We start from the raw sequence: 16,268 nt of genomic DNA on the forward strand, positions 1-16,268 counted from the left end.
ATGACCCCAGTCCAAGACTGAAGTCTTCATTCATCATGTAAAGCAAACAAGAGCAATAAATATGGTACAAAAAATTTATTTAGTAACAGTTTTGTAAACATTTGAGGTAAATGAACATTTACATCATCTTGTTCTTACAAACAAATCATTCATACACAAGGCACTTCTCTTATTTAAGACAGCACTGAAAACAGGTTGCTGTTGTGAGCATTGTGAGATGGTTCCGACTCCCTGACGAGCCAGAGAAATCATGCTCTGCATGAAACATAAGAGGAGAGAGTTTGGAGGAGTCACAGGGATCACAGGCTTCGAACAAAACATCCTGTCAGGGCTTTGTATGCAGGGTTAGGGAAGGGCCAGCTACCCAGCTAACATTCTCTCAACATTGGAGCCATCTGATGTGACGTCTAACCAGAGTCCCGACAGTTCTGTGAGAACATACTGAGTAAACAAACAGAAAAATAACCCAGCTGTTATTCTCTCTCCCGCCACTGTATTTTTTTTTTCTCATCATCATCTGAGCTTGAGATAAAATCTTTAATAATACATTTTCTGTGAAGAGTGACTGCGCTTTGGTTTAAGACATGTTTTTCCCTTTGAGGGTCATAAAGATTGGCATCTCGCTCTCTCCCTGTCACTCCACTGCTACCAACACGAGCGGTGCAGAAAAGCAGTTTTGTTTTCTAAATGTGCAAATCTTTACCAACTACCAAACTGTAAATGCAGATATCAAAGATGTCTTTGTCATTTGAATGGGAACCATGGATTTGGAAGCTTTAATCTACGCATTCTATATATTCTCTTCTTTGAGTCTCTATTTGCACTGAAAGAAGCAAAATAAGTAAGATACAGTATCACACATGATACTCCTGTGGGCACTGAGAGTCTCAAACCATACTGTGCCATCATTCTGTAGCCCCCCCACCACCCTGACAAATGGAACGACAACATTTTTTGCACTGCTCTTACTCCAGTGTATGAACCTATACACAATAACTCATTGAAAAGTACTGTTCCTACAGACATATTAGTAATCAGCTATGGTGTTATGCTCTACCAGTGCAATATCTCCAATGCAGATGGTTAACTTTTCACACAGTGCTACTGTGTGAACTCTGCCCCGGTGTTGGACTCACAGGAAATACAGCAGATTATTGTTGATGTAAAGTTAAAAAAGCTTTTTGAAAGTGAGTGCCTGGGTTGTGGACAAAACCAAACAGCACAGAGACATAACAGGAACAGAGGACTGCGGCTAATGATGAGTTCAGTTTAAAAGTTTGGGTTTCTAAAGGTCTCTAAGAATCAAGATGAACACAACAAAATCGAAGCAGTCGAGGCCGACTGCACCCTGCGGCGTTCTGATACGCCCAACGCCAGTCACCTTGTCTTTTTTTCTTTTTTTTTTCTTTTTTTTAAAGTCATAGCTGTTTTGCAATCACAAACTGACTACTACAAGTATGCAATTTATGAGTAAAATTCAATTCAGTGTAAAAAAAAAAATGACCAAAGTTGCTCTCAATCTTTAGGTGTGGGGGATTTCTGTTTTTTAAAAAGGGGGGAGTGGGTTTGACGGCAGAAGTGTTTGCCGACAATCTAACAAAAATGGTTACAAACGTAACTCTGGAGCTCTGGGAGGCTGAGTGTTTGAAGGTAAATCTTGATAAAGTTTTTTCTTGTATCACGTAGTGGCATGCATGCATTTTTTTATAGACTTTGAAGGCAGTATCTTGTATTTGTGCAGTTAGCTGAGAGCATTTTTCTTTTCAGATATGTTGACTAAAGGTAACACTGACAGAGGCAGGCGTAAGGGACTCCTACTTTCCTTGTTTTTGTGCCCGGTTTACTGGCAATGCGGTGTTCAGAGAGACCCAGATGTACTCTGGACATAGCAAGAAAGACTTTTACCAGCATTTTTAACCCATATCCTGTCCACGCTTCACTTATTTTTCTTTAATCCCAGGACCCTGTGAAAGTTTCCAAAGTAACGTCCTATCTGTTCCATGTCATTATAACTTTTGTTTTTCTTTTATAAAAGGATCATGGGTAGAACCTAGCTAGCCAACTTTGCCACGCAAATATGTCAGTGAATCGGTGAGTTGTAGGGCTACACATGCTGGCATGCACAACTACACAGAACACAATACATGTAACGTCATGTACAAAACGGCATTGCGGATGAATTACTCTCAACACAACAAATAAGTCAAGTCAGTAAAATTCAGGAAGAGCAGAATGCCTTCCGGGTCTCCCGACATGCGGTGCAACACACCGTGCACGTTTGTGCTGCAAGTTTGACAATGAAAACAGATAAAAATGTGGACCAAGATATATGAGCAAGTTGCCCACATTCGGTGCCCTGTGCATCAACATCAGCTATCTCTGTTTCCTCCAGATAAAAATATTCAAAATATCCAGTCACCAGTCTTCAATGACCACTTCCATTTGGAATAATTAGTCCCCGCGGCTCAACAAAAAGGAAAATATAGGGAAACACCAGAAGATCCCCTTTCCCCAAATCAAACATGTTGGTGAGATGTGTCCATTTTCATGTAAAATTAATAGATCACAATGTCCTTCACTCCATCCATTGCTGTTACCGGAGGCTCCTGACTTTGCAGAAGTGCATGGTCACATATTGTGTGCATAAATATAGACTATTAATCAAGAAAAAACCAAACCTTGCCTCAACTACTCTGCAACTCACCGATTGCACTAAATCAACGACAGCTAGTGGTTCAGTCATTTCACATTTGCCCTAAACATTCTCTTGACTTTCTTGCTTTCCTGTCTCATGGTTTGTTTTGTTTTGTTTGTTTGTTTTGTTGCTTCTTACATGTTCATGATTGTGTCTGGGTTTGGGGTGAGGAAAGTGGGATGTTATTCAAGAGGGCTTTAAGGGACATGAAAGGGCTGAATGGATTTAGACAGCCAGATCACTCGGCCTGGCCCTGATGCTGCTGCTCTTGCTGGCCCGACTGAGCCGCCGAGGGTCTGTGCTGACCATCACCGGAGGCTCGTGCATCTCCACTGTGGTGGTGACGTGGCCTTCGTCCTGCTCGCTCTTTCCTCCATCCCAGCTGCCTGCGTTGGAGGCGTTGCCAGGGCTGCTGCCGCTGGAGGCAGCGTTGGCAGTCGCGTTGGTGATGTTGGTGTTACTGGTGGTGTTGCTGGTGGGTAGGAGCAGAGCACCATTGACGCTTTGGTGCTGCTCATTGTCGCTGCTGGTGGCAGAACAAGAAGAGGAAGGGGAGGTGGCCTTCATCTCCCGAGTCTGCTGCTCGGTTGCCAGGTTGGCCCAGTTCTGCTGTGTGGCCAGCCTGTGGTTGTTGTTGTTGCTGATGTAGTAGTGGGAAGAGGGGGAGGATTGGAGGGACTCCTCCTGCTGAAGGTCGTCCATCTTGAACTCTGCGGCCGAGGGCACGGTGGCTGGCCCCATGGGCGGCAGGAACGCCCCGCTGCCCGCCGTCACATCTGTGTAGTTGGGAGGGTAGCTGGGGCTGGATGGGGCAGTTCTGGAGGCCGAGGCCAAACACTCAGGCTCTGCAATGTCGACGCGGCGCAGCGACTCACGGTCAGGGGCATACTCATTGGTCATGCCCTGTTTAACTTTCTTCCATCCAAGGTGATAGATCTCTAACAAATTCAGCAAAAGAGACACGCAAGCCACCACAAGCATAAATATAATAAAAATAGTTTTTTCAGTGGGCCTCGATATGAAGCAGTCAACGATGTTGGGGCAGGGCCAACGTGCACACTTGTACAGGGGCCTCAGCTGGAAGCCATAGAGAAAATACTGGCCCAAAATGAATCCCACTTCAAACAGGGTCTTGAAAATAATGTTGAACACATAGGTACGCAGCAACGCGCCTCTGATACGGATTTTGCCATGCTCGTCCCTGATTGGCGGCTTCTCCTTTTTGCCGCCTCCTCCTCCTCCTCCTCCAACATCGCCACCATTTCTATACAGGAGTTCTTTCTCCTCTTGGAGCCTGTTTGCCTTGCGCATCTCCTCCTCCTTTTCTTTCCGCTTTTCCTCCATGCGGACGATGTGCAGCACGTGGCCCAGGTAGATGAGGGTTGGCGTGGACACGAAGATGATCTGCAGCACCCAGAAGCGGATGTGCGAGATGGGGAAGGCCTCGTCATAGCAGACGTTCTCACATCCGGGCTGCTGGGTGTTACACGTGAAGTCGGACTGCTCGTCACCCCAGACCTCTTCGGCCGCAGCCCCCAGCACCAGGATCCTGAAGATGAAGAGGACAGTCAGCCAGACTTTGCCGATGACCGTTGAGTGCTCCTGAGCGTTCTCCAACAGCCGCCCCAGAAAGCTCCAGTCGCCCATGCTTCAAGATTTAGCCTATGGAGAAAGTACAGGCTGGAGTGGGAAAAAAGAAAAGGGGTGCCAAAAAACAAAAAGAGGAGAAATAAGCGGAGAGAGTGGAAGTTAAAGAGGTGCTTAGGATTTGGTTAGAACAGCTTAACATTTGTCAGTGCAACAGGTGTCAAGGGCTTACCCTCACATTTAAAACACTGCACATGCAATCAGACAAGAGGATGCAAGGACGTGGAGCAAAGCTTGACATTTTGTTTTGTAAGCACTTAGCAGAAAGTGGTCCTTAAAGAAATCTGCCAACTCAGACATCACAAATAGATAACAGATCAATAACAGCTGCTTCTTAGCAGCTCTTATACCATATAGGCCACCTCTGTCACTGAACCCTGGTTCACTCCCTTTCTCTCTCTCTTTCTCTTTCTCTCTCACCTGCTCGCTCCACTGCACAGCAGGCATGTGCTGAGATCAACATTATGATGTTCGAAAACAGAGATGGGGTCTACCAGGGCGTACACACACACACACACACACGCTCAAAAACTGACATCGTCTACACACATCCTACACACCATCGTCCCTCTCTATTGCAACTGTAATAATAAAGCCACCAGAATAAAAAGAGATTAAAAAAATAGAATTATTAAGTCTAGTATAGTATCTGTGTGATATATTATGGTAAATTAAAGATTATTTTTTTAACTCAGAAACTTTAAAAAGTGAAGAAAGTAGTGATTTATATGATTTATTCTCTGGTTAATCACATTATTTGCTTATGTATCAGAAAATAGCTGGTATATTTCCCCAGTCCTAACCCGACGCCTTTACCAAGCAGCACCACATCCTCACATCTTTTGACTTTGGCTCTTTTGCTTGATAAAGATTTAAGCTGCTTAAGTTTCAAACTACATTTTAATATTGAAGTATAGCGAATTCAGATGCAGAGACTGGCTTATTAAACTCAAACACGTGGCAGGTAGAGCCTTTTAGACAGTGTTGTGTACACTGAACCCTAATCATGCAACATATTCAGCGCAAACATACACACTCATTTGAGGGTAAACTTACTAAAATATTCTTGTATTAAAGGTAATAAATCCATCGACTAGGGTTCACAATATGTATGACACCTAGAAGAGAGGAAAAAACAACATGTTAACTTTCAAGAGGCTTTGTAAGAAATGCATTCAAATACAAATACATTAAAATAAATTTTCTGGTGAAAAATTAAAACACTGCTGGTTGTTTCAGAAAACGGTCAGACTCTTTAAACAGTTTCCATTTACCTGACATCAATATAAACTTATTGGGGGAAACTGCAGCAGTTACACCCAGAGAATCAGAAAGTCGTGCTTTCCATTTGTGACCTTGTGATGACTTATTACTGACAAACCCGCAAAAACTTTAAAAAAAAAAAAAAAAACCCTCAGTCCCCTCAGCTCCACAGCTACTTGTGGCATTTGTGTCAGATGGTGAAAAATGTAACAGACGGGTTCAAATGCAAAGCCCTACCTGCCAGAGTGACAATGCAGAGTGTCCCAGAGTCCCCAGACTCCTTTTAAGCTTTGACAGCCTTCTTGTTCCCCCCTTGTTCGGTAAAACTGAAGCAACTTTTAATTACCTGATAACATGCCGTTCTTCATTTACTGTACTCCCGTTTTAGTGCAAGAAAATAGCCACGGTGGTGTTTATCCGTCATACCTTTAAAGCGGAGATGTCATACTTAAACACGAAACGCAAATCCATCTGCCATCATTGGTGCCATCACTGGAGTGCGTTGAAAAGTGGTGTGGACCTCCCGCGGCTGAAGCGACCCTCCCTCTGTGTCCTTGATCCACCCCCCCACCCACACTCAACTTGTCACTTCTCTGACAGCTCGACAAACTTCTTTTTTTTCCCCGTTTTTTTTTAATGCGGCCCTCACAAACTCGTTCATGCACAAACTTCTCTCCGGGGCCCGTTACTTTGCGCAAGGGAAACCTTTTTCTTTCTTGTTGTTAGTTTCTGGAGGAGGCTCGGAGTCGGAGAGATGAAGCTCGGTTAAACGGAGCTACAGCTCATTTCCAGCCATGGCTGGGCTGTCACATTGCGTGACCATCCATGAGTGAATCCACAGAGTCATCAGCCTGTCCGGCCACACCACGCCCCTGCCAACCTCCCCAAAACCGTGCGCATAAAGTTGCCAAAAGTTTAGAAACATTCCCAAATTATGACCCCCGGGCGCTAAAAATAGTAATAGTTACTCATTTTAGGAGGCAGGCAACATTAAATAGCCGTGAGATCTTTAAAAGGCCGATCCTGTGGACACACTACAATCTCTCCAAGTCAAACGTTACCTAATGAAAACCTGATATGTGGTTATAAAGAGCAAAATGTGGAGGAGAAGACAGAGAGAGTAAGGCAAGATGATGCTCTCCCAGTGGGGGAAAAAAAAGCATCCCCACTTATCCCAAATTTCAGTAAAGTAAATAAAACTGCACATAAATGATAATGCACACAGGTCTGCTTTTACCGATTTATTTAAAAATTTTAAAAAAGTCTCATAGAGCAAAACAAGTTGAAGGATCAAAGTGCAAGTGAAATAATAATAATAAAAAAATGTCAGATTTAATCATTTCTTCTTAGAAAGCTGTTTGCTCATTAGTGTGCGGTTTGCTTTTAAAAGGCAGACTAATAGAAACTGTAATAATAATAATAATAATAATAATAATTACAACATGTTGAAATAGGAACAATCAGGATAATCCCATAAAAACAATAGGAAGTACATCGCTGTTATAAAAAAATATGTAGCATCAGAAAATGTCATTAGGCTTGTTACAGAAAGCTAGAAGTCAAAGGTCAGTGCAGAGCAGGCACACAGACTAGTTTTGGTCCCAGCTGCATCACTTATATAACATCAGTATACAGCTCACTGTGCTTTCTTTTTAATTATGGTGGAATCGACACGTCTAACCAACGCTTTGGCAACGGTCTGACTGATCCCGCTCGGCTATTCCTGGATGGAAGAAGGACAAAGACGTTTTCACGGCCACGGTGCCTAGCAGTGATTAGTCTGGTGGCTAAAATAAGGCACATGCTGAAAGCTGATACAGCCAGCTGGGGTCAGTACACACTGCAAGAAAAACAATGCAAGTTCAAATAACACAGGAGCAGGTCTGGGGCTGAGCGGGGCAACTTCTGGTGTTTCCAAAAAAGCAGGATGGGGACAGTTGGAAGCCACAAGGCGAATGAGGAGGAACCCTATCTGAATGTGAAATGGTCAAAGTAAATGAAACCTACACCGTATAAACTTGAAAAACATGAAATCCTAACACCTAAAAGAGTACACAGTATCATGAATCAATACTCCTGTGTCACGTCACTGGTTTCAGCCTTCTTTTACATTAGATCCATTCTGGAATTCAGTTTCACAGAAAATAATTCACATGTGTGCAACGCGATCTGTTCAGGAGGATTCTTGAACTTGCTGGCAGTAGATGAAAAACCATCTGATACAGTACAAACATATACGTTCTTCATATTTTGAATGAAATGGTATGCACGTTTGAAATTTTTTGTCGTCTAACACATGTAAAGAAACATTTACAAAACCCCCAAAAAGAACCTATGAAGTTGATCAAACAGCAAAGAAAAATCAGACTTGATTCTTTAAGTGTAATCACATCAGGTAATCAACCTCATTTGAAATCAAACATCAGCTAAAGGCTAAACATACTCTGCTTCTGTTCTCAAAACTTCATTTGTTCTCCTCGGATAAATCAATCACTCAGGCTGTTGTGAAGGCGTTTGTGCTCGTTAAGGGTCCACTGTCACCACTAGATGTCAGTGTAGGCTCATTTTTCAGGCAGATTTCGCCACGTTCAAGCAAATTTCAACTGTGGACAGTAAAATGGTTGCAACCACTCAGTGTTTGACACTTGTTTTATTCTTTATGTTACTATCTGGCAATGTGTTTGTTCGGAGAACTCAAACAGGTCCGTACAGTCAACCCCAACTACACAGTCTCCAGCAGCTGTTTCACCATCTCTGAGACAAATCCCAGTAACCAAGACGTAGACACAACCCGTGAGGTTGGATTTACAGTATACACCTTTCTTTTGTCTCTCTTTAACACATGGTCTTGTTGCTGGATGAATCTGTGGAGGAAGACAGCAGCATTTCATTCTTCTTGTTATCCCGTGTCACGCTGTCTGGGTAAGTGTGTTTCCTCCTGCTGGACCTTGTCATGCATCTCATGACCGCCTTAACAATGAGGTAGAAGAGTTCGGCCACATTCAGCACCATGCAGATGGCAGATGAAGCCACCATGAAGATGGTGAAGACGGTCTTTTCAGTTGGCCTGGAGATGAAACAGTCCACCTTGTTGGGGCAAGGCCACTGCTCGCACTTCACCAGTCGGGGCATCTGGAAGCCGTCGTAGACAAAGTAGAGCGCATACATAAACCCCCCCTCAAAGATGAGCCGGAAAAACAAGCTGCAGGTGTAGGTCCACCACAGAGTGCCTGTAATGGGCAGACGCCTCTTCTTTAGCGTCTGCAGCTCACTATCTGTCATCTTTTCAGTGCCATTGGAGGCCAGCATGGTCCTCTTATCACCCCGTTTTCTGTAGGCGACGTGCATGGCCACCAGCAGGGCCGGCGTGGACACAAAGATCAGCTGCAGGCACCACATGCGGATGTGCGACACGGGGAAGAAGTGGTCGTAGCAGACGTTTTTGCAGCCGGGCTGCTGCGTGTTGCACGTGAAGTCTGACTGCTCGTCCCCCCAGACGCTCTCCGCAGCCAGGACCAGAATAGTGATGCGGAAGATGAAAAGGACAGAAAGCCAGATCTTCCCCAGGCTGGTGGAGTGCTTGTTGACGCCACCTAGCTGGGCGTAGAGAGCCCCCCAACTCATTGCGGCCAAAAGGAGTCCGGAAGTTGAGACAACCTGTGGAATTCAGCAGAAAGTTAAAAGACTAGAAAAATCCAGAGTGCTGGAGAAATACACCTGCTGGTGGCCTTGGTTGTTGGCATATTTATGTTGTTAAAAAGGTGCGAGTGTGTGTAATTAGAATATTATCATTATTTTTCAAATGCATATATTGTGGATGACTTGTGGGATTTAAAATAATTTTTAAAGGGCTAAAAGGTTACATTTCTGGCTACACATGACAAGGTGCATAACAGAGTTGGCATCACAGAGTCAAAAAGAGGGCGGGAAAGCAATGGTTTTAATGCAATTAAAGGGCATTTTAGCAGCCAAATAATGCTGCAAGCAAAATGAAAAAATATGTATTTGTAGTTTAAAAAAAAATCATATTTTTTCCACAAAAATCTAAAAATACGCAACCACTCCTTTCCCTGAAAATAAGAGCTTCAAACTCATTCTGATAGTATACAGAGAAGTGTTGGGAAGACCAGTGTCACCGGCGCCTCCTTAATTCATACTCCTACCTCAGACTAACGTCTGCCAGCTCAAACCAACTGCACTCAGACTGAAGGGGCCCACGGGTTAAATAAGCAGCTGCTGCATAACAGATCATTCAAGGAGCTAACACTTTAAAATATCTAAATTCGACACATTATTTCTAACACTTATTTTCACTTTTTTGTGCAGAATATTGTGGTGGCATTAGCAGATCAAATTGAAATGAAACTCACCTGTTTTTGTGGAGTTTATCCTAAACAGATTTTTTTTAAAGCTTCCACCAAGCTGGGGAAACAACCAGTCCTGTTCTCTTCTGTGCGTCTCAGTAGAATCGGTTTGGCTGGTTTGGGACAGACTCGACTTGTCTATAAGTAGTGAGTGAGGCGCACACAGATTATCCATCATCCCTCCTGCAAACTGGGAGGAGCTCGAGGTGGGGCCAACCAGCAGGGTTATTAGTCCCTAATTAAATTTTAGTCACGCATTTAATGTTAATGTGACTTCACCTAATAATAAAAAAAGGTAGACCTCCAAACTCATATTGTCTATGCCCCCCCGCCCACACATATAAAATATTTACAATATAAATACAATATTTCATAGTTTATAGAGCCACAAACCTGCACTAGAACACCCAGAGTGTGATATATGCTTGTTACTACTGGACATATGTCAGTGTGAAATTTAAATCTTTCACAGCCCTTGTGATGTGTTTCCTTATGATTTGGGAACTTACCCGTCACAATTATGCGAGCACATGGTGGCAGTCAGCAGAGAGCACTCAGCCCAGAAATATGTAGTGAAATGTCATTATTTAATTTCTCCTCATTATCAGGATCACAAAAACACTCATCTCTTTCTGTTGTGTGGCTATCAAAACAATTACATAAATGCGTTATTGTGTTCTTTTTATTAATCAAAACACTGATTCACATTTTCAAGAAATTTGTTTACACAAGAGACCATTAATGTGGCTGAATGAGATCATTGTTTTTCACATTTTACCACAGTCGGTTTTGTAACCAAGATGTAGAGTAAAAGTTAAAACGTGCTGTAGATTTAGAAAAAACAAAAGATTGGTTAAAATTGTATTCATAAGAAGTAGTAATCAAGAGTTATGTTCTAATACTGGTAGTATTCATCATATAAGGAAGATTGATCATTGATTTTAAAAAAAAGTGCTGTTTTTCAGTCAAGGTATGCCTGTTTAAAAAAAAAGGTCTTCATTACATGTTGAACTCAACAATCACATTTCTACCTAATTCAAGTTGGGGTTTCCACTGGCATTACATTTAATAAAGTAAGAGAAGTTTAACAAATCTCAAAATTACTGAGTTTATGCCGTTACTGAGAACGAATAAAATGTCCTCAGCCAGCAGTCGTTGTGAGAACTATTCTTGAGTTTGGCCCCTGAGCTTATTAGTCCTTCTTCAGCTTGGCCAGACGCATGAGGAACTGGTCCCTCCTCTCCTGCCTGGCTGACAGATGCTGCTGGTCACAGGGAATCAGCTCGCACATCTCCTGTGGACGGGACAGAAGGAAAAGCTAGGTGAGCAAAGTGGAATGGTTGCCATGTAGGAGTTTCTTAGGCACTAAATGTAATGGAAATGGCTTCAGACATGTCTAGTGGGGGAAATAACTATTTGCTCGCTTGCTAAATTTGTATGTTTGCTCACTTACAAAGAAATGAACAGTCTCTAACTTTTCAATAGTAGGTAAAATACAGCCTCTCAGCCTTAAAGCTAAACTAAATACCCTTTAATGATCTTTTAATAACGCCTTAGCTTTGCATCCAGGACCGACACCTGCACAGATTGGAGGCAGAGTGTGATTTTCATTCAAAGGATAAACTGAAGGTCTCAAAGTAGGAATAAGAGCTTCAGAAAACAAAGCACAAACAAGCTTGACTGCTGCCGTCCTCTAAACGAGTCCACCTTAAACTATTTATTGCTCCAGCTCAGGGTGTCCTTACAAGATGACCTTCTGTGGCTAACATTTTAACCACCTGTGATAGCATGTGACCAATTAATTTCTACTTAGGAGAAAGCTTTATGGCTCAGAGGTGAGTAGAAACTGCTGAATTTCAGTCATCCAGAACTAAACACATAATATATAATGAAAAAAATAATTAATTAAGATATGTATATTAATATAGACATTTTGTGTCTTTGACCTGAATTAATACACATTTTTTTATTTATTTAAAAAAAACTTGGGAGCCTACTGAATACTGAATTGCTGCAATCTTTGGGGGCTCAGGTAGCACTTTATTAAAACATTGCAAGGTCTCAAGAACACCCCTGAAAAACAAGGACCCTCTTTTTCACTGTATCAAAACACTAACCAGATATTTTGGTCCATACTGACATGACAGCATCACACAATTACTGCAGATTATCAGCAGCACAGTGAACTCAATGTCATGTTCAAGAAACCAGCTTGAGATGATCTGAGCTTTCTGACATGGTGCATTATCCTGCTGGAAAACTAAATTCTGATCCATGCTGCAGCACACAAAATCCAGAAATTTAGACAGCTTCTCTGGTCCAAGGTGGAAAAGTGCTCCTTGAACTGAGAACTGAAATACTTTTTGGAAATCACAGACACTGAATTCTCTGGAGCTAAAGAGAAAAAGAACAATTTAAGAACACACACATAATCAAAACCTGTTGGTGTGCATAACATGCACATCTGTGAAGGCACCATTAATGCTTAATGATACATGCAGATTATGGAGAAACATTTCCTGCCATTCACATGTCATTTGCATCAAAGGTCTTGCTGATTTCAGCAAGACAATGCCAGATCACATTGTTTAAGTAGTGCAACAGTATGGCTCCATTACTCTTGAGAGCAGATCTGTTACTTATTCAAAACATTTTTCAGATCATAATTTTGGGTTGTGGCTGTATATATATATATATATATATATATTTATAATATACTGTACATAATAAGTGAGTGTATACATATTGAGATAATATATTTATATATGTAATACATATATATCTGTAATATATATATATATATATATATATTATATATATATATATATATATGTATATTCTAAACTTGGCTCCTTTCACCACAGAAGTACAGCACAGCTGAAAACAGACTGCACCAATAACATTTCTTGGTTTCATCCACTGATATCTTTGAGGTATTTTCAAGTACATGATTTTGGGTTGTGGCTGTAGTTTATATTTATACATTATAAGTGAGTGTAATTATTGAGAGAAAGTTTCACTGTAAACACAACTCTGTAACCATGTAACCACAGAAGTCAGGTCTTTCCACTGTACTTGCACAGGCCCAAAGGAAGACAGAACCCTCGTTATATTTTCACTATATCGGCTCATGTAGTCTTCCAAACCTGTGGGGAGGACACAGCTGTTCAGTGATGGGGAAGTCCATGTTGATCAGCACCATTCTCCAAAAAGCTGCTATCACCTGTTAATGATTCCCTGACAGATGTTTTGAAATTCCAAATAATGAATGTAGATCATCTTTATTTAAAATACCACAAAGATTCAAAGACAGTAATGTCACACAAAGTGAAAGTGATGTAATTGCAAACAAAAACAGAAACATGTATTTCTAGATTATGAGGGGATGGGCATAGGTGCAGCTGCGGTGCCAACTGGCAATTTGTTTGTGTCTAAATGATTTCCTTCTGCTGGTTTGAAAGTTTGACACATGCTTGATATTTTGAGAAAAGGGACATGCTAGCTCCTCTATATTTCTGTGTTCATTTGCAGGGCTGCTATCTCAGTGCTTCAGAACCAGTAATATTAAGTAATGAGTTTCCTCTATCTCAATGTTAAATGTCTCATAAATAACAGTTAGATCCTGCTTTGACACTTTCTGTGTTAGTTTAACTTTTAGTGCTGTTCATTGAAGCTGTTCTCTCATTTATTAACCTATAGTGACTCATTTGTGATGTAGGCAGAGTGCATTGTGGCTAATCACTGACTGACTGAAAGTTTAAAATAAATGGGGTTGTGAAGCCAGCTACTACAAACTTCAGTTTAATAGTGTATTTATAAGGGTTAGGGTAGTATCCGGTATGCTATATATGTGTATATGCCAATGGAAATGTCTAACACCAGCCCCTTGTTGAGCGTTATTAAACACCGCTGTTTAAAGTGGATTATTATGCTCATTTGCAGCTCCACAATCTTATTCTTGGACTTTACTAGAACAGCTTTGCATGATTCACAGTTCTAAATAATGCTATTTTACTAGGCCTTGGTTCACTCGAGGTTCAGCCAATGTGAGAAATAAGCTATTTAACCTCATTTCCACCTCCCTTTAAGCTTTCTTCTGATTGGCTACCCTTTGGAAACAGTAGGTTTGCATACTGGGTGAGGTTTCTGCGCTTAAAGCTTGTAAAATTCAATGAAACAAAGCACTCAGGGCAATAGCAAAAGTTTAGTAGCTACTCAGTGTGATGATGAAAGTTCTGGGCAGAGAAACAGAAAAGTTTGCAGGTTTTGTAAGGGATGTTTTGCACTTCAACTATACATTACTACTCACAGATAATTAAAATGGGGGAGCTATATGATTAAGACCCCTATATCTAACTGTAGGGTTAGAATAATTAATAAAATATTGCCACTACAATAACACAAAATGTGGGATGTGACTAATGCCTGAGACCTAGAGGTTATGCAGTATGAAAATCATACCTTGTATATATGAAATGGGAAGCAGTATTCACTGCCCTCTGAATAACATGTAATTAGTGTATATAATGCTACTACCTATAATAGTTTAACGAGATCTTGGATTTATTTTTCTATAAACTGACAGTTTGTACAATTTCAATGCTACTCTTTCCTAAAATACCAGCAGGCATTATTTCTGATAAGAGTTCATGTCATGAGCTTGCTGGGTTACCTTGCTTGCAACCAAATGTTTGTGGATAAAATATATAGTAGTGTGTCCTAGATTGGACGCAGAAAAAGGAGCACATCTCACAGCTAATGATCAATCAAAGAGGAAACACAGGTCCCATAACAATGACAACGACTGGGCTTAACATATCATAAAGAGGGCCAGCAGTATGGTTTGTTGACATTCCTGTGATAAGCATAGTAGGTGAAGACTAGATTTTTAAAACCTTATTTGAGCAGCGAGATGCAAGTGTGGTGCAAGGTGGGGGGAAAAAAGAGATGTGCCTACATTACTTCACACAAGGTTGTTATTAAGGTGGATCAGGGGGCTCAGTTTTAAATAGTTCTTTCAACACATTTTCAAAGAGTACCTTAAGTACAAAGACCTTATTCAACGACCAGAAAACATATGGTGAATGTTTATATTTGCAATACTTCTTTGGGAAACAAGGTTTATACCCAACATGTGACAACGGGGTAGCTAGAAAATGCTTACTGTCTACATAAAGCCTAGTGGGACACGTTAATGTGGCACAACAGTGTGATAACTATCATCTACCTTCAACCAAACATCCTTTGTGGGAGGAAAATCTTACTGTTATTTCAGTCCCTTTGCTTTATTTCTTTTCCCAAATAAACTTTAGCTGTTATTGATGAACTTTTTTCTTATATATCTTTTTATGTAAAGCCTCACTATCACCCTATTAAACAGGGAGACCTATTCCCTGTGCCGCTATACAACAGCTTTTTGTACAGTGGAAGAAAAGACCGGACACTAATGTTACCACTGTAACTCCAACCAGATTACAGCAGCAGTCCTTGAAAATGAACCAAACTACGTAACATCACCCAGTTTGCAACTTGTCTTCCGCCCATTTGCAGTACCTCCCTGTGCTAATAATCTTGTTACATTAAATTGTTTCTTGCACTGTTAGCTGTACTTTTACACTTATGCAACAATTTTTGCATGGTCAGCAGAATGTTGGACAAGCTGCCCTTACTAGATAGTGTTTTAAAAAGACATCATTCTAATGCTCTTTTCTGTGAAATTGCATTAATATTTGAATACATCATATGCATCGATGAGCCATTCTTCAAGACTCTAGGCAGTGGTTTTAGTTGTAGTGGATGATTCCCTCAAAGAACAACGGCCTTCTCCTGTGTGCACGCACAGTTTACAAAAAGCAAGGAAATTTAGGTAGAGTAGACAGACAGAGACAGGGAGCCTGAGTGCTCCAGTATCTGATGGGACCGATTTAAAGACTTGAAGACACAACAGGGGTAGGTCTTAGCATTCTTTTGAGAATCTGATGCTTCCTGAACAGAAAAAAAAGTCAGTAAGAAGTTCAGTACTGTAACTACAGGTAGAGCTGGCACCTGGTCTGAAGGCTGCGAGGTGGGCTCTGTGAGTTTTGGATGACTGGTGTGAGGGAGCGCATTCATCGCTACCCATCAAAAGACTGCTTTGTTCAGCCAAAGTGCACGCTGTGTGTGTGTGTGTGTGTGTGTGTGTGTGTGTGTGTGTACACACAGTCAGGGTTACTCTCTGGGTTTCACACTCCCCTCTGATATTCTCCATCTAGCTGAGGTTTCACTCTCTCTCTGACACACAAAGAGATGTCACTGTGTGG

General features: G+C 41.4%; 3 protein-coding genes across 4 annotated transcripts in view; all 3 read right to left on the reverse strand.

Moving 5' to 3' along the window:
• Positions 1–94: 94 nt before the first annotated feature.
• On the reverse strand, positions 95–6,103 carry gja3 (gap junction protein, alpha 3). Of its 2 annotated transcripts, none has more exons than XM_039599931.1 (3): positions 6,032–6,103; positions 5,399–5,460; positions 95–4,375 (listed from the first exon to the last, which is right to left on the reverse strand). In XM_039599931.1, the coding sequence occupies exon 3, from the start codon at positions 4,340–4,342 to the stop codon at positions 2,921–2,923; it is 1,422 nt and encodes a 473-aa protein (XP_039455865.1). In that variant the 5' UTR covers positions 4,343–4,375; positions 5,399–5,460; positions 6,032–6,103; the 3' UTR covers positions 95–2,920. The 2 variants fall into 2 exon arrangements, with proteins under 2 accessions (XP_039455865.1, XP_039455866.1); XM_039599932.1 differs by having other exon boundaries at positions 5,952–6,079.
• A 734-nt stretch (positions 6,104–6,837) lies between these two features.
• Positions 6,838–10,290, reverse strand: gjb8 (gap junction protein beta 8). The gene is made up of 2 exons (XM_031755585.2): positions 9,976–10,290; positions 6,838–9,262 (listed from the first exon to the last, which is right to left on the reverse strand). The coding sequence occupies exon 2, from the start codon at positions 9,227–9,229 to the stop codon at positions 8,441–8,443; it is 789 nt and encodes a 262-aa protein (XP_031611445.1). The 5' UTR covers positions 9,230–9,262; positions 9,976–10,290; the 3' UTR covers positions 6,838–8,440.
• Positions 10,291–10,633: 343 nt separating this feature from the next.
• cryl1 (crystallin, lambda 1) overlaps positions 10,634–16,268 on the reverse strand; it is a 28,576-nt gene continuing 22,941 nt past the window's right edge. The window contains exons 8-10 of the mRNA XM_039599853.1: positions 13,051–13,115; positions 12,041–12,058; positions 10,634–11,287 (exon numbers count right to left, since the gene is read on the reverse strand). Coding sequence (XP_039455787.1) covers positions 11,162–11,287; positions 12,041–12,058; positions 13,051–13,115 — 209 coding nt within the window. The 3' untranslated portion in view covers positions 10,634–11,161. The remainder of the gene's footprint in view (positions 11,288–12,040; positions 12,059–13,050; positions 13,116–16,268) is intronic.

This window comes from Oreochromis aureus, linkage group 16, assembly GCF_013358895.1.
Source record: "Oreochromis aureus strain Israel breed Guangdong linkage group 16, ZZ_aureus, whole genome shotgun sequence".
Classification (NCBI taxonomy): Eukaryota; Metazoa; Chordata; class Actinopteri; order Cichliformes; family Cichlidae; genus Oreochromis; species Oreochromis aureus.